The sequence below is a fragment of the Artibeus jamaicensis genome, unplaced genomic scaffold (assembly GCF_021234435.1).
Source record: "Artibeus jamaicensis isolate MK-2021 breed Jamaican fruit bat unplaced genomic scaffold, CSHL_Jam_final contig_685, whole genome shotgun sequence".
Lineage (NCBI taxonomy): Eukaryota > Metazoa > Chordata > Mammalia > Chiroptera > Phyllostomidae > Artibeus > Artibeus jamaicensis.
Genome location: NW_026521924.1, coordinates 25,243,213 through 25,268,249, shown reverse-complemented (window position 1 = coordinate 25,268,249; position 25,037 = coordinate 25,243,213). Strand labels below are relative to the sequence as shown.

The following is a 25,037-nucleotide window of genomic DNA, read 5'->3' as shown; positions in this document are numbered from 1 at the left end:
CTGTGCAGCTTCGACCTGTAGCGTGGGTTCATTTCCGAAGAATTCCACCCCATTGCGGGCCAGTACTCCCCTGATTTCCCTGCTGCAACACAGAGGGTAGGTTCCCACTGACCCTCACTGGGTGTGGCTTCGACAGGACAGGAGGTGGTCTGGCTGCCCAGCCTACAGTGCCAAGAACGCACGAATTCTAATCTTGGACTAAAAAAATATCCCTCTATCCTATTTCTTCTCTCCTTGTAGACATTTTTAGAAAGGGGCAAATCCCATGAGGAAACCCAGTGCTGCCAGCTACCATAACCAGAGTTGGGGAAGATGACAGAGAGGCTGGTATTCCTTTGGAGACGACCAGGCCTTAAGCAAGCACCTCTCATGGTCTTGGTACATCTCAGGGTTTAATAGCAGAGCTAACTGGGTAGCTCAGTGGGTCAGAACGTTGCCAGATAAAGCCACGGCTGCAGCTTCAATCCATCCGGGCACACACAAGACTCGAACAAATACATGGAACAACGAACTAATGTTTCTCTCCTCCCCTCCCTAAAAGTCAGAAATAAGAACAGAATATTTTAAAAAAAATATTAAGAGTGGAGACTTGAACATAATGCAAAACCCACTGGCTACACCAATCTTCGAAGTCCCTGAAGACCTAACACTGGGGCAGTTTTGGGAAGGTGGACAGGTCCTGTGTTAATGAACGGTAATTTCTTTCCCCCAACACCTTGACCTCTGGTTGCAAAGGTGTATGTCAACACCTTGACATAGCTGTTGCCTACTTTATAAGGAGCCCAAAATAAGGGTGACCAGAAAGTTAGCTAATTCTGGTAGTGATAGACAGTTCCACACATCAATTCACAGGCAACTAACTGATAAAACTTTTTATTTCACTTTTGAATTTTTACACGTTTCCCAATTGTTCCGTGTAAGGTGGAAACTAGAACTGTTTAAAAGACATACACAAATCTAGTACATCAATAACCAGGGATTTTTCTTTTTTGCTCTATACTATTTTCACAACCACAGGTGTGCTTGCTAGGCAATATAACCATCACAGAAGCAAACGTGAGGCAGAATACTGGTAAGAAAAAACGAAGCAAGAAAGAGCTACCAGATATACAGACAGGCTCGTTCCACATTCACTACTGCATTTTCAAGCGCCAGGTATTTAACTGCACATTTTTATTCGGCTAGAAAGGAGGGATTTTTTTTTTTCTTTTTTGGTTTGTTTTCATCAGTGCATGAATGTTTCTTTTCTCATTTCAGCAGATGGACAAACAGATGGATACTACAGCTGTGTGGAATGTTACAGACAGAAGGGGGGGGATACTGTGAGACTGGTAGGCCGGGTACTCTGGATTCTCCCCACTGCAAGTGTTCATGCAACTTCCCCGCATTACAGGGTCTTGTTTAAACATGTCTGTGAACCTGGCTGGATGAGTTGGGAGATCTGGTGACAGGCACTAACAAGCATTATCAGGGCTGGCTGTAATACAGGAAGAAGTCACGGACACTTAAAAATCCTTTTTTTTTTTTGATTCAGATCTTGGTGTGACTTACGAGCAGCAGCTGTGCCGAGAACAGGAAGACAGAGCTATGGTGCTGGAAGCTCTTCGAGACTCTGAAACAAGGCCCACTCACCGAAGCACTCTCCAATTTCATGTCTTACCCCCTCCAGGCCCCCTATCCCTGCCCATACAGAATTAAACCGTAAACAAAAGTAGACTTCAAAAAGAAAAACAGGTAAAGAAGCAGGACAGAAATTTAAAGAGGGAAGAGAAAAAGAAAGTCAACAGGCAGGAAGTGGGAAAGAATGTTTAGATTTGAAAATTTAGAAGCCGGAGCTACGAAGAACCCAAAGACCTAGCACTACTCATCAGAAAGGCAATCTCTGCAGAACGTATTCTTAAAGATATCACCCAGGAGACAGACAAGACCATTCATCAGATACACGGCATTCATTCTTTAGCTCATGGTTACAGGGAAAACAGATTCCACAACTGGAGCACAGGCCACACATCAGTGGCACTGTTATGGGACAGGGGTTTCAGCCACGTGTGTTACTCTGAGCACTGGACCTTCTCATGGTGTTCCAACCCAGTTATCTGCCACGATCAATTTCAATTCTGAGCTTTGAGCTTCCTCAGAGGAAGACACTGGACATCTGTGGCCATAAGCTTTTGAGTGGCAGCAGCCCAAACCGGTCAAGTGTCTTAGGAGCCCTGAACAGCAGGCAGAGTTGCTGTGAACTGCCATCAAACTCAAATGTAAGTGACAGGTGTCTCACTCTGAGTCCCAGCATCACGACACAAGCTCTGTAACTTTCTGCACGACTTTATAATGGGGCTGTGTTTCAGTGACTGTTCTGGTACCAGATGAAACTTCCCTTAAGTTACAGAGAATTTGGGTCTAGTTTTTTTCTACCAGTAAGAGTTCTGCTTAGTTACAAAACCCCATAATCACAGTGTTCAGTTTCAAAACAAATTAAACACACAGTAATCCTGTCAATGTTAAAAATTGAAACTTCAGAATGCCGTGGCATTTATGTGACCAATCTGAGTTTGAGATACAAACGCCAGCTAATTATCCCATGGACCATTTTTGCTAGGCTGAGGTTGTGAAAAATCGAAAAGTCGATGTACGATTCTTTTTTTTCCTTTTTCTTTTTTTATCGCACAAAGGGATATATGTGGAGGGTACAGAGTGACACTGAACAGATCACGAAGCACGAAAGACATTAGTTCTCTCCCTCCCCAGCATCTCCTTCATCTCCCTGGTTTTCCGACGTCCACAGCTGCAAGAGAAAAACAGAGCTGTGGTCAGAGCATGTCTACTAAAACTCACTCAGGGCCGCTTGCGGGTCCCCAGACCCCGGTCTCCCCGGGCGGTTTAAAATTGCCACCAGTGATGGCCACATAAAGGTCAAAACTGGCACTCATTTAAACATGTGAATTTAACCAGTTTAACAATGTTAACTATACTCAGAAGATACCAAACCCCTCTTGAGTCTTAGGCAATAGTGAATCATGAGGTGGGTGAATAGAGACCGTCAACCGTCCAAAGCAGTCACTGAAGCCAGCAGTACTCACAGTGAGATTGTCCCTAAGCAACTGCATGATCAGCGTGCTGTCTTTGTATGACTCCTCATTCAGTGTGTCCAATTCAGCAATTGCTTCATCAAATGCCTACAACAAAGAGACGTTAGCAAAGAAGCCACAGGTTCTCTGGAGCAAGTTTAGCCCAATTTCTTCCTGCTAACAAGTAAATACAATTTCTCTTCCTGTCCAGTACTCTGGGGAGCCCAGGCCATTGCTACTTTGACTGACAGTTGTCTCAGCAAACACATAATACATGTTTATGAAGCACGAACCAATAAGGACCAAATTTCCTAGATAAGGACTTTACTGTACCCAGCAAGTCGGCAAGTATGACTGTTAAAAGGAGCATTCATTCTAGGCAAATTCATGTAATTTCTTATTTACCAAAGACATTTCTAGCAATCCTTAAAAAACAAAAATAAAAACCTCAAAAGGTCTGGAAAAGGGAGAACAGAAATTCACACTACTAAATCTGATTTGATTCAGTAATGAAACTTAGAGAATTCATTGCATATCCCTTTTCTAAATTAAAAAAATTTAAGTAACAGTGTGCATGGTTAATGACTACAAAAACACGTAGAAAAGGCAGCTGGGTAACCAAGAGATTGGGAGGTAGCCAGGCACACACACGAAACACCACGGCCCTATTTCTTTCACTTCCACGGCTGTAACTTCAAACCTCAGTACCAGGGGTACGTAACACATAGACCAGAGCCCAGCAGTCCAGAGCTTGGCAAGAAACTACCTTCACCCTGATTTTTCCACAACCACGCCCTTAAAGTAGTAATCAAACAACAAAAGTAAAACAAAAACAGCAGATGTTAAGAAATCAAAAAGTAGGTTTGAATTTACTCCATTAACTCCTACCCCCCGCCCCACCAAAGTCTTCAAATAAATCCAGGATAATGAGTTATGTTCAGGTAGTAAGTTACTAAAAAGCACAGTACTGTTTTACTATTATGGGTAAACACAGAGGGTCGTTCTCACCGTTTTTGCCAGGCTGCAAGCCTTTTCAGGAGAGTTCAGAATCTCGTAGTAGAAGACCGAGAAATTCAGTGCCAGGCCAAGTCTAATCGGATGTGTAGGCTGCATTTCTTTCTTACTAATTTCAAATGCTTCCTGGTAAGCCTGCTGAGAGTTTGACACAGTGGCTAAAAGAAAGATAAAAAATATTAAACTCTTGGGTTCTTTCATAGGCTGCATCATATACTGGACCACTATCAAATTATTTTACCAAACCGGGATGGATGAAATGCCCTATCAAATGAGGGATCAGTGTCTCCACCATTTGATGTACTATATTAAATGCTTTGAAGGAAAACAAGGACAACTAAGATGAAGCCCACTAAAGCAGTTAAGAAATCCAGAAATAACCTTTAACAAGGCAGAACACAAAGAACAAAATGCTCTACAGTGGAAAGGTCAAGGACTTTGGACCCAAACTTGAACCGCCAATTCTTATTCACTAGGTACATGGCTTGAAGCGAGAATCCGCATAGTCTTGGGTTTATCAGAAAAATGAACTGACTCCCACCTAAACTCCCAGGGGTATAAGAAATAAATGAAACTCAACAATACTTGGCACACAGTAGACACGTAATAAAACACATCTATAATTACCACCATCACAGTAGTACATGTGATAACAGAAATGTATCGCTGTATGATAGTTTCATGTTATCAAACTTGATTTCAAGTTTCACCTCTAAAAAGAGCTACCAAGTAAACCCAAGATAAAATGCTCTTTAAAAGCACTACTGCGCCAGACGTTTAATGCCCTCCACATCTTTCCTTCGGATATGTTTTCAACTGTCAACCCCCATGACCCTGTCTATCACGGGTCGACCTGAAGCTGTGGTCTTTTGAATTCTGAGTATTGTAGTGTCAGTGTCTACAGAGAATGAACAAGGAAAAAAACTGTTAAAATTACTACGAAGGAAGACTAGCTGCACTACTGGTCAAATTTCTCTTAAAAAAGTTACTTACTTTGCTTATTGTCCCCAGACGCCACCTCAGAAAGGTATCTAAAATAATCTCCTTTCATTTTCAAGTAGAACACCTTACTTTCTGGTTGTGTGGCATTAGGAATAAGGTATTTGTCCAACAGCTCCTAAAAAATGATGCACAGGTTGTTAAGAATCTGGAAATATTATTCACCAGATATTAAAACTATGAGATTTGAGATACACACTGCTACTTCTAAATATTTTTTTGAAGATTAAAGAAAAATTTTCCATCCAAAGCTTTTAAACGGTTTTGAGCCCAGGCCCTAACAGCAGACGTCTGTGTCCTTCTGTTAGAAACCACTGTGAGCATCCGTAGGGGTAGACTGATTAAAGTAGAGCCGTGCAATGGAACACTACGTAGGCCTTAAAAATGCCGATGCAGAACTAGTGATAATATGAAAAGGTTCTCAAAAGTCCGAGTGAAAAAAGATTATAAGTACCGCGTGAATCCTATCTTAGTATTAAAATATATATGTGTGTATACACACACAGAAATATGTACAGAAAAAGTCTGGAGGGATACTTTTCAATGTTAACAATGGTTCTCTAGGGGACAAGAACTACCTGCATGACCCTGGACAAATGACCGAACTGCCCTGAGCCTGTTTCCTCCACTCTCTACCGGGAAGCAAAGAGCCACCTTCCAGGGAAGCTACGAGAAGAGCTCATGCACAGAACAGTGCTTCACAGGCTGCCCGGCACAGAGTCAGCACTTAAAAAGTAGCCACTACTAGTATTGGTAATAAATTCCTTTAAACATTTATGCTTACAACAAAAGCAGTTCTGAAGGAGTCCAAGCTTCGTAAACAGAGCAATATTTTCGAAGAGTTGTTTTAGAATGTGGCATCCTGAAAAACTGGTTAAGAGGCAGTAAGTACCATGCTTTCTTCACATTCTTTCAGATGCTCTTATAAGCTGGTCTACATTTCAGGAATTATAGCACTTCCTTGCCCTTGGAATACATGCCATCCTTCATCTGAGTATCAGATGCACCTAACATTCAGGAAGCAGTGCACCATTAACAACCCCCGCAGTACCGACAGGCAACACATTTAGTCACGACGGTCTTACGCTGTGAGTGGGAAAAAAAGAGCAGCTCAACACAGACTTAGTTATAAGGGGACTGGATCAATCCAGGGGAGAAGGTGCAAGGGGCAGGAGTCATTTTAATATCCTTTGCAGACAGGCAAGGTGTAACTCCCTATGGGTTAGGGGTGAGAGCTGCTTGACAGCTGACAAACTTTCTACAGGTTTTCAAAAGAGAGGTGTCATGGGCAGTAATTCGGAGAGGCAGCCAACAGGGGAGGGGGTAGATCCACAAGTGTGAGTTCCTTCTCCCTTCAGAGCAGCCCTCACCATTCATTTTTTACCTGATTTCACCTGGAAGAAAGAGAGTTCCCAGTGGGCTCAGGATGGGAGGGAAAGACAGTATGATTACCACGTGCTCTAGGATTCGCACCCCCCCACCCCCAGATGGTGGTCACAGCAACAGCAGTTAGGAATCAACCATCTGCCTAAGGCTTCTATAACACATGGGACAGGAGAACCCCCAAAGCACTGTGATTTGGCTTTGCGACACAGGCCTGACCTGACCAATGTGGTAGCTTTCAGACAAAAACGGGACTTTACACTGGGCAGGCATGAATGGGGGAAGGCTGAAAGGCAACTTAGCTTTTTGCTCCTCATATACGGAGTAGCTTATCTGTAGCTGCATCTATCTCTAATCCTGCCTATCTGGACTGAATCAGTAAAGAAAAGATGGAGGGATGCTGATGCAATGTTCCTGTTTTTCTCGGGTCTTTTTGAAGGGAGACGAAAAATCCCCCAAAGTGATAAGCAACCTCTGATCAAATCAGAGGTGAGCAAAATCACATCATATGCTTGAAAGTTAGTTGCCAATGGTCTGCAGCTTTCCAGTATATTCGGACACGTCTGCCTCATGAGTTGTTCTGAGGGTCTGCGCTTGTACACTGAATCGATACAACTCAGAAAGCACTTTAAAACAGAAGCCCTGGCCTTACCAGAACATCGTTGCAGATGTCCTGCAGCTCAGCCTCTATCTTCTCACGGTACTCTTTGCCCATCTGCTGCTTCTTCTCGTTCCTCTCTGTCTTCTGTTCAATGCTGGAGATGACGCGCCAGGAAGACCGGCGGGCACCCACCACATTCTTATAGGCGACGGACAGCAGGTTTCTCTCTTCGTTGGAGAGTTCATGCCCCTGCTCCGTGACTGCCTTCATGGCTGCGGCCATGTCATCGTAGCGCTCAGCCTGCTCGGCGAGTTTGGCTTTCTGTACCAGCTCACTCTTATCCATGGTCATTCCCTAGAACAAGAGCAGAAGAGAAACAGAGAGAGGGAGAGAGAAAACAAATGTCAGGCTTCAGGAAATTCACGTGTGCACCTTCTTCTCACCCACCTGGAAAGAAACACTCCTACAAGTGAACCACCTGCTCCAGATACCCTTGCCAACACTGACCGGAAGTGCGTACAGACTTCGGTACACTGCAGTCTTTCCATTCCTTTGGGCAGTTAACTTTCCCCCAGTCCTACAGGGCAGATATGTTCACGACAACGCCCCCTCTCTGAGGTGAAGAAATGAGGGTTCGGAGAAGGTAACACTGCTTGGAGATGAGAAAGCCAGAACTCAAATTCAAGTCTCTGTCTGAAGAGCTTTTGTTTTCTTCTGCTTTCCTGAACTGCCCCCTCGACACATCAAGACCGTGCCACAATTATTTCTTTAGAAACATATGCTAAATAAAAGTCCTTTACTTTTTTCAAGACTTGTCTGGTTCTGACCAAATCTGGGTTTGCGCCTATAGCATAGGAAAAAAAATTGTTTTAAGAAGATTTTATTTATTTAATTTTAGAGAGGGAAGGGAGAAGCAATAGAGGGAGAGAAAAAAATCAGTGTGTGGCTGCCTCTCGTGCACCCCCAACTGGTGACTCAACCCACATCTCAGGCATGTGCCCTGACCAAGAATTGAACCGGTGACCCCTCGGCTTGCAGGCCGGTACTCAATCCACTGAGCTATACCAGCCAGGGCAGAAAAAAACATCTTAAGTGAGATGGTTGCTTTAATTTTCAATCTTAAAGCAAAAGATCTAACTTTAAATGTTTTATTTGGCCACGCCCATCAAACAGTAGGTACCTAAAAACACGTGCCATTTCTATCACAGCTTCTGCAGTTTGCTCCACTGGCCACAGGCACACACTGCGGTGTAAACTACGTGCAGGCGGGTCTGGCCCACCCAGCACCAGACCTGCTGCTCCCCGAGTGGCAAAACTGGGGCCACATCACATCACCTCTCCACTCCAGTGTTCCCGGAGGCAAGCAAGAAGGCCACCAGCCCTCCACGCGCTGCCACAGGAGCAGACGGCCACACCCACGGGAAGATGCTCTGAAAAGCCCACAGCGTCAGCTGCACACGGCATCAGACACTGACTGTGTACACGGCACATGTCGCAAAACACACAAGTGCGTTCAACAATATGCGCAGCAACAGAACTTCAAACAATAATTTAGTTCATTTAAAAGTTTTTTTGAGCCCTGGCTGGTGTAGCTCAGTGGATTGAGTGCGGGACTGCGAACCAAAGGATCGCAGTTCAATTCCCAGTCAGGGCACATGCCTGGGTTGCAGGCCAGTTCCCAGCAGGGGACGCACAAGAGGCAACCACACATTGATATTTCCCTCTCTCCTTCCCTTCCCCTCTAAAGATAAATAAAATAAATAAATAAAAGTTTTTCTGAAATAGACAAAACTCTTAGTTGTTTCAGTTTATCATTTTATCAAACCCTTTATACACCAATCAGTGAATACCTCTTAAATTATTCGCCTCAACTTAGTCAATTCCCCACTATAATCATCATTATTTATAGAGAATACAGGAAGTTTTGGATAACGTACAGCTAAAAAATTATTTATTAACCGATATGAATTAGTTTTATGTGCTGTTGGGTTAAATTTCAATATATCCACCTGTGTCAATGTAAAATGCACTAATATACTAAAGTACAAAACCACCCACTTTAAATAGTAGCAGTATCCACCAGTATAAGTATTTTTAAATCAAATTCTTTTATTACCATATACACATATCACATTTGAAGATTGAAAATGGTTAGTAATTTTAAAATAGCAAAGGAAATACAGCCCCTACTCACAAAATGGTTTTGTCTCTCAGAAGTCAAGTATTTTCAAGGGAGAAATTCTACAGACAGGGCCCTACCACAGGAAGAAACACTGTACGAGACGGAGCATGATGACAAGACACGCCCCAAATCTAGACAGTGCAGAAGAGCTGGTTCCCTGGTTCAGAACTACGGCGTCTCCTTCCCCTGCCTGTCACCTACATTGCACTCAGAGCAGGTCCTAGGTGCGGCTCGCTGCCTCTAAGCTCACACTCAGTGGCAAAGTCTCACCTTGATCCGCTTGACAAGTTCACCCACATCACTACAGCAAGACTGTAGGAGAGAGAATAATCCTAATGAAATATTCCATTTACCCTCCTACATTTCCCAGTAACCTCTGCACTTCAGAGGGGTCACATGATCAGTTCTGTCCAATGAAACACAACCAGAAATGATACTACTTCCTGTCTGAAATGGCGAAAAGCCTACGTGTGGTCCGCCAGGCTCTCTTCTTACAGCAGCCACCTAGAAGGCCATGTGTTCTGGATGGTGCTGTCACAAAACTGGAGTTTTTTGTGACTTGTGTCTGTGAGGTGAAGGGACTCCTGCACACCCGTACTGGACATGCAATGTGAAAAGAAAGAAACTTTTGTTGGATTCAACCACTGAGATGGTGGGACTGTTTGTTCCCACAAAACAACTTCATCTTCTCTAATACGAGCACATCAAAAATATATTTAATTCATCATCTTAAAATGATCTACTATGTCTAACTTTCTTGACCATAAAGTATTTGAGGATGGGACACCATCTCCATCACTAAATAGCCCTACTCCATTGTTCCTAAAAGAGAGCAGCAGAAAGACGACACCTTTAAATGAATTTAGAAACTTCCCAGTCTACAAACTAATTCAGAGTCAGCAGCCACTCAGTGGGCCACTCCCAAAGCTCATAAAACAGCACCTGTGCAATGCTTCCTAGAAAACGTTCCAATAGATGAAGTACAGGCCGAAAGCCAAGGCAGAGCCAAGCCATCCCATGCAGTGTTATCCACGAATAAGAGAGACACACAAAGGGTCAACTCTGCTAAAGGAGACCTGGGAACTCTTTGGCCCTACTAGGTTCCACGCTCCCCCTCACCCCTTAAGATGCACACCTCCTCTCCCTCTTCTCAAACATGAAAAGTTAAATCATACCTCTCTGAGCAATCCTGACTACTCCCTGGGACCTCCCAAAGCACACGCCCTATTTCTCAAAATGAAATGTTGATCTTTCTGGTTTGGGGCCAACTATTTCAAGCTTCTTTGGGATAGCTGCAAAAGCTGTTGGAGATTAAGAACCTATCACGATACGGTAAGACTGAATATATATGCTTAAACAAAGAATGCATCTGTTTAAAAATTCTGAATTACACAAAAACAACTTACAACAAGCAAAAGCCATGACTACATGTCCGGATGCCTGCTGCTTATGTAACGTAACTTCTGACTTATATAACATGGATTCTGAGGCAGCTAGACCAATTTCAACAGGAAATGGGTTACACAACACCCAGCAGTTTGGAGAAAGGCGGCGGACAACAGAGAAATTAAATTGTTCCTATTTCTACATCTACAATAAACCCCCCATGCAGGACCTTTCTTTCCCTAGCCCCACTACTTTCAAACAATCATTACCTGTAGGGCCCCTTCACGTCTTTGCTACCAGACCCATTCTTAACTGTTCCTATCAAGTCACTTCCTGACCAAAATTCCTTAAAGCCCCTACTGCCAATAGTAGAGTCAGATTTCCTCCCATCAGAAAACACTTTCCAAACTCTCTGCCCTGGCCTTTTCCCCGAAGCATGCCCTCCACACAATATGGGTTTCTTTCACACAACGTGTGTATAGCTCACCAAGCCGCTCCTCTACCTGGAATGTCCTTTCCCATCTATCCGGCACACAAAATTCTTTCCGGCCACGGCTCACATATCGTCCCCTCCATGAAGCCTTTTCATAAGTTGCCAAGCCTGAGCAGTCTAACATGACAGCCACCAGCCATGAGTGGCTAGTGCCACATGTTTAAATCATAATATTTGGAATATGGAATTAAAAATTTTTTAAAGTATTAAAGTTAATTTTACTTGTTGCTCTTTACTTGTTAAATGTCACTACCAGGAAAATTTAAACTACATGTGGCTCATCATGCCTCCGCCCTTACTCAGTAACTTCCAATGACTCTTTTGGCGACTCCATAGAATCTACACTACCTGGCCGTCAAAGGCCTTCAGGACACAGCTCCCCCAGACCTGCCAGACTTCCTCGTCCACTACTCTCCAACGCGTGCCGTTCTCCCAGGTGGATGCCACTGCGCTTTGGGCAGGCCCAGACAGGTCCAAGATCGCTTCTGCACAGGAGTCTTACCCGTGATTTCCATTTCCAGCTCGTTACCTGCAGTCAAATGCATTCTCGGAATTCCAGAAATGAGCAGTTCTTAAGTTTTATGAGTACTGTGATGAAATCTTGTCTTGTCTGGTTCTAGCCCACCCAGGACGTAAATCCTCCCTTTGTCCAGAGTATCCACAGTGCAACCGCTCCTCAGTTGCCATCTCGGTTATGAGAAAGAGAAGGGGTGGGGGATGAGGCTCACCACATTCACTGAACTTTTATTACAGTACATTGTTGTAATTGTTCTATTTTATTAGTAGTTACTGTTGCTAATTTCTTACTGTGTCTAATTTACAAATTAAACTTCATTACAGGTATGTTATGCACAGAAAAAACAGCACATACAGGGTTAGGCACTACCTGTGGTTTCAGAGGGGAAGTACTACAGTTCCTTTCCTCTAGAATGCTGCTCACTTCCTGCCTATGCAAACCCCATCCATCCATCTCAGGCCAGAAAGCCTTCCCCGACTACCCCACCCCCACTGGCCTACCCCGAGGATGGGTCCAAATACACAGTCTAGGGCTTCTCTATACCTACATTCTGTGTTCTGTGGTACAGACGATGAGCAGTACGCTGTGTAAGTTTCATGTGTGCACATCCTCAAAGAAAAGCTTCCCATTTGTTCCTCATTTAATGCCGAAAGCAGGCTACTCACAAAACAAATGCCTAAATAAGTACCTGTGAAGTTTTTCAACAAATCATTACCAGGAGAGCAGAAAGAACACAGGCTGCCTGCATGGGCACGGCAGAAGGCAGCGGACGGAGCGTGTGGGCGGGGCCCGCCAGCACACAGGGCAGTGCGTGTGGGCGGGGCCTGCCACCACACAGTCACAGGAGCTCTCCCACCTGTGAATGGGAGGCATCGTCTTCTACCTCAGAGGGTGTGGTGCTGTTAAGACGAGGGCAGAGAATCAAAGAACAGTAAATCCAAACCAATTTTTAAAAAACCCACAGTGCACACCACTCCTCTCGTAGCACCTTTACATTACTTTCTTTTTTAAGACATTTTTTAACATTCATTCATTCATTCATTTACTTATCTTTAGAGGGGAAAGGAAGGAGAGAGGGAGAGAAACATCAATGTATGGTTGCCTCTCGTGTGTCCTCTGCTGGGAACTGGCCTGCAACCCAGGCATGTGCCCTGACTGGGAATCAAACCACGGTCGTTTGGTTCGCAGGCCCGCGCTCAATCCACTGAGCTACACCAGCCAGGGTCCCTCTTACCTCACTCTTTCAGCCACAAAAGGTGAGCCTGATTTTTTTAAAAAAATATACAACCCATGGGAAGGAAGAGCAAGTCTAGATTAATACTGTATAGGAAGTGAATTTGTTATAACGTTAACATCCTAGATAAGACTCCACCCTTCAGTGTTCTCAAAACGGACACAAATGGTAACTGTAACAGTTTTATTCAACAATTCCTAACTGAATTTCCTAGATGTCAGGCGGTGATGGTTTGTTATCAAGACTTACTTTTCTTCTGAGGCTTGTGAAGGAAGGATCCAGACCAAGACCAACATTGGCAGGGTAACCTTTATTTGCCTCCTAAAATGCCTTTAAAAGACCGCAGCTTGTCATCAGGCCTGCCACTAACAGCAGAGGCAAGACAGCAGAACAGAAAACATATGCAAGGCTGAAAGAGGTCTAAGCCTGCAGCGGCCAAGAGACTTCCTCGCGCCGCACAGACCAGGAGAGGCCCGAGGGCTTCAGCAGGAGTTCACCAGCAGGGCCACAGGATGACGCCGGCCAAGGGCCGATCAAGGCACTAGAGTCGGGCACTTCAAAGGACAGTCTAAATTTCTAACAGGGGAGTGGTTAAAGAAGAGAGAAATGTTACAAGCTTACATGACCATCAAAAGAAGGGATTTAATGTCATAAAAATCTGTTTAAAAGATATAAAGAAGAGGGTAAAGCTGTACTGCCATATTTCATCTTTGTAAAATATCCCCTAACAAACATTAGGAAGAATAATTCTACAACTACCCATGAAATCACAGGATTTCCTTCAAGTAAATGAAACCCCAAGTCGGACAGTAAGTGCTGAAACAAGAGCACACCTACAAACTAACCTAGCTTCTCTAGCTCCATTCTCTGCCCAAGGAATATTTTTCTAGCCAAGGTCAGAACACTGAGAGGTTATTTCCCAGTGGCCAGAAGCAAGAATTCAAGGATAAGAAGTAAATAAATAAATAAACAAAGGGTTATCCATAGTTAATTCATATTTTCTTACAAAAAAAAGTAGCACCACAAAAAACAAGAGCTAAAAATGACAGTCGTGGCTTTTGGGAGTCTTACCTTTCACCTATGCTTTGTTTCCAAGGCAAAGAATATCCTCAATTTAATTGAGTTTAATAATTTGCTAGAAGTTTAAAATGCGGATTCTCTACAGACTTTCATGTGTCAGGATTACCGAAGCCCCAACATGAAACATACGTGAGTGGGATCTGTTGTTAGGAAAGCCCTACATACAACAAATCTGAGCTTCTCACAGAAACTAGATGATTTTAAAAAAATAACCTTCCTAAATCTCAGTTTCCTCAAATGGTAAAAGGAGACATTAATAGCTAACAAGCAAGATAATGTACACAAAATGCCCAGATGGTGCTGGTCGGAGGAAAGGCTCAACAGGCAAACATTCTTGAACTACTTCAAAAAAACCCGTCAAGTACAATGAAGAAACGACCAGTGATTCCAAGAACTGTTTTGACCAGTCACTGAGAGAGCAGTTCCACGGTAGGAGCTCAAGAAGCCACTACATGCTTAAGGGTTACACGGCTGCTTCCTAGAGAAGGACCAGCTAGAATGAGAGGGGACAGCCTGGTTCAAAGGTGACTGGGTCCCACCTGGTTTTGTGGGTGGGAGTGGGGTTCCCCACAGGAGAGAAAAAGGCAACTCTGCACAGGGACCAAAAACATACATGTCTAAATAAAGTACATTCTGTTTTTCTAGATGACATAGAAATCAAAGGCCAAGACAGATACAGAGGTGAGAACAGTTACCAATCTGGAGAGAGGAAAACCTCCAGGAATGTTCCAGTAAGTTCCAAGATTGAGCCTCAAGAGAGGAATTGACAATAAATTCTGAGTAGGATTCACAGACCTGCCACTGCAGACAGGACACCCAGAACACCACAAAAACAGTCACAGCTCTGGAGTCATTCTGCTGAAGGAAAAACCGACGCCAAGCGACCATGGGAGGGACTGAGGAAGTCAGTGGGACCAGGTGGTTAGTGGGTGTTCCCCAGAAAACTACTCACTGCAAAACACCCACTCTAAAAATGTCTGAGTGCTGTTCTACACACAAAATCCACAGTCCTGTAATAAATTTAATTCCATTCAAACATTTGCAGGCCCTTTGTTAGAAAATGAAACACAGCATGTCTCAAGTACAAAATCATTAGCGCAATGTCCAAAGAACATAGAATTGTGGAGGGAAACTGCATTTCTATTTGAAAATCCCTTCCCTCTCATATCAGTTGCTGAATATCATTGGTAATTATGTCCAATTAGCCAAAATAGAACCTGAAACAATGGAGGGGGTCAGCAATATGCCCAAGGTCACACAATGTGAACCAACAGCAACTGGGACAATAAATCAATCTCCTGGCTTTAAGTGATCAATCTAAGAAGACAATATGCTAATTCTGATCCATAAAGACAGCTCAATCGGTCAACCTTACAAACAGGGTTCAAAAGCTCTGGGCCCACCAATAAAACGGGAGTGACCTAGTCTGACCCACCAGAGCCACACCCCACATCCACAGGTCACTGGACCTGGGAGAGTCTGTGTCCTCATGCATCACAAAGGCAAACCCACTCAACTGGGTTCTCCTAAGGGGTATACCTGTTCCCAATGCAAACCATGTAGCAGGGTCTCTGCACACTTGTAAGCACTCAAACGTCAGCCACAGTATACTCCACACAAAAATCTCACAGATGGTCAGCTGGCGAAGGGACCCTTACTACACACCTCCCCTCTCTGCAACTCAGGTGGCTTTCTTCAAATACTTTTATGAAAGAAAGGCACATGTCAACTTACCCATGCCTAGTTCTAAAATAGCAGTTATCACACTTTACTGTAAATGTTGTTGGCTCTCACACTGGACTGAGCTTCAGGTAGGAACCCAGGTTTTTATCTGTGGGTACCCAACACACAGCACAATGCCTGTCACGCTGAATATAAAACTTTCATCTATTGAAGCATTTTTTTTATTTTTAAAGAAATGAATAGGTTCTATTTGCTATGTGGACAGAGGCAGGCAGACCTCATCTATAAAATACAGACTGTATTTCTAACTCTCCGTTGGATTACTTTTATTCTTTTAAAAAATGAAATGAGGTAACCTTGGTTAATAACATTATACATAATTTTCAGGTATACAATATTATGCCATCGTATATTATATTGTTGCTCACCGCCCAAACTCCAGCCTCCTTCAGTCTCGATGTATTCAGACCCCTTCCTCTCTGGTAGCCACCATACTGGTATCTGTGTCTGTGAGTCTGTTCCTTGCCTTTTATTTGTAATAGAACCACTTCAGCTCCGATCAGGAGATGACAATATACTTTTTTAATGGTTCTTAGCTACCAACTGTTATATTTACAGACTGAAACTGAGCTTCAACAAGACCTTGGAATACTTTCTGTTCATCCCCTCTATTCAAAAGTCCAATCACTTAGCTATAAAAAAGCCATACCAGCTAAATGGTTTAGTAAAAACAAACAAACAAAAATTTCATTAATTATGGTCTGTGGGAATGTGCAAAGCACTAAGGGTTTGTATCAGCTCATTTAATCCCGAGACTCTTATGAGGTAGGTGTCACTGTCCCATTTATAGATGCCAAGAGCTACCCACCCAGGGTCCCAGAGGCAAACCCGACACCTGCTCTTTCCTCTATACGGCACTATTTCTAAAGATCAATTATGACTGTCACCACCTACTTAAGGAAAAGACAGAATAGCCAATTCTTCAAAAATTCTTAAAAAGTTATTACAATGAGGTGTGAGAACTGGCCTTAATTTACCTAGCTTTAAAACCCCAAATCAAATCAAGCAGTTGAAAACAGCATATGCCAGAAACTCACCAGACTGTTAAACAAGCTTTAGGGCAAGGTGTGCGCACCACCAACAATGGCCAGCGCTGAGCACTCACATCTCCTTTATTGTAGCCTCCATCTCTGCCCTTGTCAAGGCCATTCAAAAATAACTTTTATTGTTGGGTCTCTTAGGGAAAACAATGAAACTTACATAATAGAGGAATGGCCAGATTCTTTTAAAAGTCATCTCACTCAAAGTCTGCTGGGAATGGCTTGTTTTCTTGAGTCCATCGATCAATTTCAGCCCATTATAAGTATTACAAACACATAATGATGCTCACATTAGCTCTTTTAGCAGCAGAAGCAGTAAGATGACTGCATTTTAGCATACACATTACAAAACAGAAAGTACATCAGTCTGTATTTCCTTCCTAAGCAGTTCTCTTAGAAAAATTCCCACGGAATCCAACTTTGTTAGTTTCTCCATCATGATGACTATAGGACCACATTTGTATTGAGACCAAGATGGTTCCAAATCTTAAAGTTTCTATTATACAATTAATGTCTTGCCCCCAGCTAATGAATTGTCACCTATAAAAATGTAAGAAACCAGAAACTTCAAGCTCCTTTATAAGTACACTTTAGTTCATTCTCTAGGGTATCCTTCCTCATTTAAAGGAAAACTGCTTAGTCTGATGCCACTGAAAGAATAGGCGGCATAGCAGATGTTAGAATTCAGATTAGAATTTTCTCTCTACTTATGTAGATACACTCCTCATCGCCTCCCTAACAAAACACAGAAAATCTAAAACTCTACAAAAAAGGTTAGTACGATGTAAAAAAAGCTCATGAAGGTGGCTTTGATGGAATTCAATTAGAGGAAGAACCCCGGACTGGATAAATCAGTGCACTCCAAGTAACCGATGACATCCCTCTCATATGAAGCAAATACTAGGAAAAGTCTTTCACGAGCACCCTCAAGCCTCCCCCCAATAAATTACATTGTACCTATTTTCAAAAATAGCTATAATTCCTGTTTAAACACAATTACTTTAGTGAAACACCTATACAAAAAAATTAAGGAGAAACAGTGTTCACATGAAAGATATATGTATTGCTCTACTACAAGTAGAATCGTCATTACAGCCAGACTGCCTGGGTTTGATTCCAGGCTACAACACCTACCTTTGCGTGTGTGTTTATATCCCTAGGAAATTATTTTAAGCTCTCTGTTCATCACTTTCCTCATCTGTAAAATGAGACTAACAGTACTTACCCATTATTGGTTGTTATAAAGGTTAGTGAATATGTGTAAAGCGCTTAAAACAAAATAATCAGTATAAGTGGTAGCTATTATTATACATTGTTTGACGGTACCTCATCAGTAAATAATGAATGAACTCTCTACGTGCCTATGCTATACAAACATATCCGCGTATGTCTAATCAATGTATGTGTGTTCATTTACATGAAAAATAACTGATTAAATACCTGCTATACCCCAGATCCTTATTCTGAAGTTTGTCACAGTAACACTTTAAGGCTGTAACCATTTGCATTATAGAGACAAGAAAATGTGCTCGAAAGACTGGCAACTGGCGACATTAGACATAAAATAAGGTTCTATGATACTGTGTCAACTTTTGAAAGCAGCATGTATAAAAAGGTTGGGCCTCATCAGAATGCTGTTAACAGTGAACTCTCGTTAGAATACAAAACCAAAAGCTTATATTTAACAATCTACAGTTTGGAAAAGGCCTCACAATTCTGGAGACACAGAAACCAAGACCAGAGAATTCAGCACGCTGAAAAATCAGTTAGAAAATGCTGCAGGCAAGACCTGAATCAAACTGATCTGACTCCAAGTCCAGTGCTCTTTCTGCTTCTGTATCCATAGCCAAATGGGCAAAACACTTTCAGCAGTGGCCCGGAAATCTGGAGACTCTGCCTTGGGAACTGGCATCATGGGAATGGGCTCAGCCTGGTTTTATGGAGGCTGCCTCCCGGATCTACAGAGCTCCAATTCTAAAATGGCTTCAGCACAACATTAGCACTGCACGATGGGAAATGCACAGATGATTACAGGGTAGGAGCCATACCCCAGGGGCTGACAGTCCATAAATATTTACTACTGATGAATGAAGACATTCAATCTGAAACCCAGGTGTGTGGTCTGGGCCTAATCACCTCACTTCTCATAAAGACTCCATCTGTAAGATGGGTGAATGGTTTTTCATCTCACTGAAAGGAGGGGCTAGGAAAATAACTCAGCAGTTGCTACTGAAATTATTAGCCTTCTGTTTTGAAGACCACATGTACAATTCTAACTGGGATCTAAAAAACTGACAGGTTTTATATCCTTATCATCCCATGTGCTGCTTAAAGACACAGATTCACGAAAAACGAGGACTCGGGCAACTGAGACACATACTCCTAAATAAGGAATGGCGTGCACTGGAAGTGTTCAACAAGAATCACTAAGAACCAAGGACTATTTATACATTTAAATTTCTAACAGGGAAATGTAAAAAGCTGAGCAGCCACGTGTCCTGTTCTATAAACTGCCTGTGTGTGGTTTCATATGAACAATTGAGAAAGTGAAAAATGTAATTTTTATATTCTTACAAAAGTTTAATCTTTCTGTTTGGGTTCCCGGGGCCACCTGATTTTATATGTTCCTAACATCTTGCCAAATTCCGTCTCCCACACAGGGCGAGTAACATCAGAGCCTGATGCTACCCTAGCCTTACCAAAGAGAAAAGCAGTGAAGGCAAGGACCCATGACATAAATTTCTACAGAAAGCTTGGCAAATTATTTTACCGATACTGCCACCTTTGAAACCCCCATTACATGCGAGTCTCCATTTGCAATAGACAAGGATGCACTCATCTTATGATGAGAACGGGCCCAAATCACTCCCACCCCTGCCTACCACCTGGGAGGCCATCAGGCAAATTTCAGTTCTAGAAACACGGTTACATACAGTATGGGGAAATTTTGGGCGAGGACAAAAGACTCTGGTGGTAATGACAATAAATATCGTGCGGAAATATTCAGTGCTCAGCCTCTCTCTCTCTTTTTTTTCCTGAGGACCCAGCCTGACTCAGTAACCGGTTCCAATAAATGCAATTTCTTGATTCAAACCCCAAGCCTGAGCTTCCCAGGGAATCTTGAGTCCTGCCAGGCTCCAAAACCAGCGAACGATGATGAAATAGCTTTACTGCAAAGTGGGAGGGGGTTTTCTCTCGGCTCTCTCCCAAGGTTAAACCCCTTACCCATCCTAGTGGAGGCGAGCCAGGGGCACTGGGGCTCGAGAACTCGCCCGCATCTGGTTCAATTCTAATTTTTGGAAACCGGAAAGCAAGCAGCAGGAGTGACAGGGCTGAAATGGTCGGATCTCGACGCCCAAGGCACAGGGAGGGGTCGCACGGGGATCGAAACTGGGCAGTGAAGCTGGGCCCGGGGTGCGCGCCTCGACATCCCTTCTGTCCGGGTACGGAGCCGCACCCAGCCCGCCGGGCAGAGACGCAAGCGGCGAGGGCAGCTCGGGCCTCCCCAGGAGCGGTGGGGCCGGCCCCGGAAACAGGGAGGGGCCGTGGCGAGGCTGGGCCCGCGCGGCTGGCTCCCGCGCGGGGCCGACGAGGGCGCGCGCCGCCACCCTCGCGCCCACCTGGGGGTCGCCCTGGTCGCCGCCTTCACCACCATCTCCGGGGGAGTTCCGGGATTGGCCCCACGGGGCCCCGGGCGGACCCCGCGCCGCACTCACCGTGGGAGGTCTGCAGGAGACAAAGACGCTCGCGGACGGTGCTCCGTGCGCGGTGACCGCTTCCTTCCTAGGCCTACTCCTCAGGCAGCAGCAGCGGCGGCAACAGCGGCTGCAGTGGCGGCGCGGCAGCTACCCCGGCTCCGGAATCGGCGGCGGCGGTGGCGGCAGCTCCACTTCCGCTCCGGTCACCACTTCCGCTCAGGGCCCAGGCCCGCCCCCACCCCTGCGCCGTCTCCTCATTGGACGAGCGGGGCACGGGGTTGCCTGGGCCGCCCTAGAGGGGCGCGACGGAGGGAGAAGGAAGCAGAGCAGCGGCCGGCACGCTGCGGAGGGCGGAGGGTGGAGGCCTGGTCCTGGAGCGTGTAGAAGGGGGACGGAAATGGGGGCGGGAGAGCGGAAAGAGGAGGTGGAGGAGAGGGGGTAGTGGAGGGCGCGGAGGAGGGTCCAGAACTGGGATGTGTGGGAACGAACAAGGAGGACTGGACGAGCTTTGATGTTGGGCGGGCCTGAGGCCCTCTCTTCTTAAGCTAAAACTCACAGGGCCGGGACGAGAAATTCCGAGGTCACCGGTTCCCACCCCACCCAAAACGTAATCGCCTAGGGATCGGAGGTTGAAGTCTGTCCCCTTTTGCTCCGTCCTTTGGGAATACTGGACCTAAGGAAGGACAGAAATTGCTTATCCCCGAATTTTCGTTTAATCCTCGCTTCAGTACTCCTTTTATGGTCTGAAGAGGTGCTGAGGAATCGAACCCATGAAGATCTTTTTAAGAAGTGTGTCTAAGATCTCAGGGGAAACTTAAGGAAAGGAAACAGGTCCCCCACTCCCATGACTGCTCTGTCCATTGTCAACATTATGTTCCTCCCAACGCAGTTGACTCTTCTTTTTTTAAATTGAGTTTATTAGGGTGACATTGGTTAATAAAATTATACAGGTTTCAGGTGAAGGCAGTTGACCCTTAAACACAGTTCTTCAAAAAGCCTCTTGCCTCCACTCCCTTTCATCCAATCTTTCTGCAAGTAGGTATCCAGCAGGCGTTGTGCTTCCCTTTGGAGACACGGCATGAACACAAACGGAAGAGAGCCTGCTGTCTCGCACCTGTCTGTCCCCTGTAGGAGAAAGAACAAAGTGAATAGGACTTTGTCATCTCTCCTTTACCCTGACTCACTAGATGATAGACTTCTAACTGATCGCCTTACCCTCAGCCATTCTTATCAAGCCCCTTTCTTGCTTAAATCCTTTGGTGATTACTCAGAGCTAGAAGACAATGGACGCACACCTTGAGTGTGCCAAGGTTCTCCAGAAGCTGTCCTTAACCTGTAGCCTTTCCCTGCCATTTCTCCCCCCATCATAAACCTCAGTTCAGTTGGATGATTTCTTCTCCCAACATGCTAGCTCCAGGATTTCTAAACCATCTGTGTTCGTTGCCAACAGTTTTTTTAAAGACTTAAGAGATTTCTGTGTGAAATTCTATTCACACAGAAATCTGCATCTCTGCCTTCTCTGGTGACACTGTGTCCACATTTCTGTGTGGCAACAGTTGGCTGATGCCACGGAGTAGCTGCCCACTCTAGATTGGGCATGAACTTTTCAAAGTGCCAGGGACCCCTCCTGACTGAGCCTACCCTCCTCATCCATGTTATCTGTCATGAAGACATTTGTGGCCAGTCACCCCTGTGCCATACCACCTTTTAACTTGAGCAAGATTGAAAGAGTGTTGTGTAATGTAAATAGCATGGATATCATCAAAACCACAGGACTGGAACCCTGAGAAGTTTCTCAGTGCAAAAACTCCATGGGGATCCATCTCTGGCCAATCAAAGATCAGTAATCCAGGGACTGCTCAGGTTGAACTAAGTCTTAATGTGAGATGACTATGCCTTATGCCCCCATCCAGAAAATAGCCGAGTGGGTCACAGGTCTCATGATTACGCCAGAAAGGACACCATTGGTGCACCGAGGGAACACAAGTGCCCTTTGCCAGGCATCCATGGGTGCCCACTAACGTGTTGCATAGATTAGCTGCTTTCACCATCTCTGCATTCTAGGCCAGGGGTCAGCAAACCATAGCTCTTAAATGACAGAGACATAAAGAGATAGGAACATACGATCTGGCAGATGCAACCATCAGAATATATGCCCAGGGTATTAAGGAAGCCAGGGACAAAAGCACCTAACCCGTCCTGGGAATGTGGTGGGAAAGTAGGAGACTTTCTGAGCCAAATGATACTTGAACCTTAGGTTTCATAGTGAAGTTTTTAAAAATTTAGACTTTATTTTTTAGAGCAGTTTTAGGTTTACAGAAAAATTAACCAGAGTACATATACCCAATCTCTCACATTCTTAGCTTCCCCTATTATTAAAAATTTACATTATGTAGTATAGTCGTTATAGTTGATGAATCAATATTGATATATTATTATTCATAAAGTCCATAGTTTACATTAGGGTTCATTCTTTTTGTTGTACAGTTCCATGACTTTGACAAATGCATAGGCATTTGTCAAAGGCAAATGACAAAGGCATTTACCATTACAGTATCATATGTAGAACAGATTCACCATTGTAAAAATCTCTGCTTCAACTGTTCAAACCTCACCCTCTCACCCCAACCCTTGGCAATAACTTCTCTTCCACTCTTTAGTTTTGTCTTTTCCAGATGTCCCATGGTTGGAATCATAGCCTTTACTGACAATTCTTTCAAAGATTTTATTTATTTTTAGACAGAGGGAGATAAACACTGATGTGAGAGAGAAACATGGATTGGTCGCCTCCTGTACACACCCTGACCTGTGACCAAACCCACAACCCAGGTGTGTGCAATGACCAGGAATCCAGCGACCTTGCACTTTGCAGAACAATGCCCAGGGCTGCTACAGTAGAATAAGTGGCCAGAGGGGAAATAAAGATGGGAAGGAGGGAAGCCCTCGAAATTCTAGGTATCATCTCCACTCTCTGGGAAAGAAAGCATTTGAAACTGTGCTTTCATCCCAAGGCCTGAAAGGCCAGAAAGAGCCCATAGTGCCCAAAGGGAGAAGCCCATTAACACCTTTGAGTATTCACCTGTTCCCCCAAAGCTGGCACCACCCTTACATATCAATCAATATGTCACTTCCTTCTCCTCACCCCTTGTCCTTCCAATGATGTAAGTCCTCAGGACAAAGGGCTCAGCCCGCTTGGCGTTCTTGGCTCTTGGCTGCCTGGCCAGGCCAACCAGCCTCCGACCACCTGGCCTCTGGCCATGAGTGTGCTTGCCACCCTGGCCCTCACCACCCCTGCACTTGCCACCCTGGCCTTGGGCCACCCTTACTTGCACCGCCCTTACCCTGCTTCACCCTGAACCTGTGGGCTTCAGCCTCTGCTCCAACCTTAACTAGGCCCGTTTTCTTCCGGAAGAACAGATCTCCAATAAACCCTGCTTGCATGCTAATAGATTTGCTGATCTGTATAATTCTTTACGGCACTGGGAAAAAGAGTCAGGTCTCTCTCAGTAACAGGGCTGCTGACAATTCTTTTATTCAGCAATGTGATTCTTCTGTATCTTTTCATGGCTGAAGAGTTCATGGCTTCTTATCACTGAATATTATTCCACTGTACGAACACTCCAGTTTCTCCATTGCCCCAGTCCATGGTACCTGTGAATGTAACCTTATTTGGAATAGAGCCTTTCCAGATGTAAACAAGGTAAAATGAGGCCACTGGGGTGTGGCCCCCAATCCACCACAACTGATGTCCTATGAAAAGAGGAAACCGGTCCTGGCTGGTGTAGCTCAGTGGATTGAGTGAGGGCCTGCGAACCGGAGGATCGCGGTTCGATTCCCAGTCAGGGCACATGCCTGGGTTGCGGGCCAGTTCCCAGCAGGGGATGCATGAGAGGCAACCACACATTGATGTTTCAATGCCACATGGAGACACGGGGAAAAGGCCAATGGAATGAAGAGGTGGTGAGTGAAATGGGGCAGCTACAAGCCAAGGAACGCTGAGGGCCCAGCACACCGGGAACTAGGAAGAGGCAAGAAACGATTCTGCCAGTCTCCGAGGGGCCTGGCCCTGCTAAAACTCTAATTTCAGACTCCTAGCCTCCAGAACTTCGAGAGAGTACTTTTGGTTGTTTGAAGCCATCTGGTTTGAGGTTCTTTGTTACAGGAACCCCAGGGAACCAGCACACCTACTCAGGGATATGTTGAGTCAGCTTCTGACAGTTATGCATAAAGCTGCCGTAAACAACTACGTGCAGGTTTTTTGTGCGGATGTACATTTTCAACTCATCGGGGTAAATACCCAGGAGCATGGTTGCTCGATTGCCCATGAAAACTATGTTTAGCTTTATAAGAAACTGCCCAACTGTCTTCCGCAGCGGCTGTGCCATTTTGCATTTCTTCCAGCAATGAAAAGGAGTACCTGCATTTGCTACTGTCGGTACCGGTTTGCTTTGTTTTGTTTCAGTCAATCTTACATAGACGTTTGATGTAAGAACCTGGTTTGTCTCTCCAAAAGTTTCTTTTTGTTCTTAGTCTGAAATTAATGATTAATGACCTTGAGCCATGCAACGCATCCCCTTCCTTCCTCCCTTCCTTCCTTCC

At 44.6% G+C, this 25,037-nt stretch overlaps 1 protein-coding gene across 1 annotated transcript; it reads right to left on the bottom strand.

Moving 5' to 3' along the window:
• Window positions 1-857: 857 nt before the first annotated feature.
• YWHAB (tyrosine 3-monooxygenase/tryptophan 5-monooxygenase activation protein beta) lies at window positions 858-20,649 on the bottom strand. The gene is made up of 6 exons (XM_037164465.2): window positions 20,457-20,649; window positions 7,117-7,419; window positions 5,076-5,199; window positions 4,077-4,240; window positions 3,081-3,176; window positions 858-2,785 (listed from the first exon to the last, which is right to left on the bottom strand). The coding sequence occupies exons 2-6, from the start codon at window positions 7,414-7,416 to the stop codon at window positions 2,729-2,731; spliced, it is 741 nt and encodes a 246-aa protein (XP_037020360.1). The 5' UTR covers window positions 7,417-7,419; window positions 20,457-20,649; the 3' UTR covers window positions 858-2,728.
• Window positions 20,650-25,037: the final 4,388 nt, after the last annotated feature.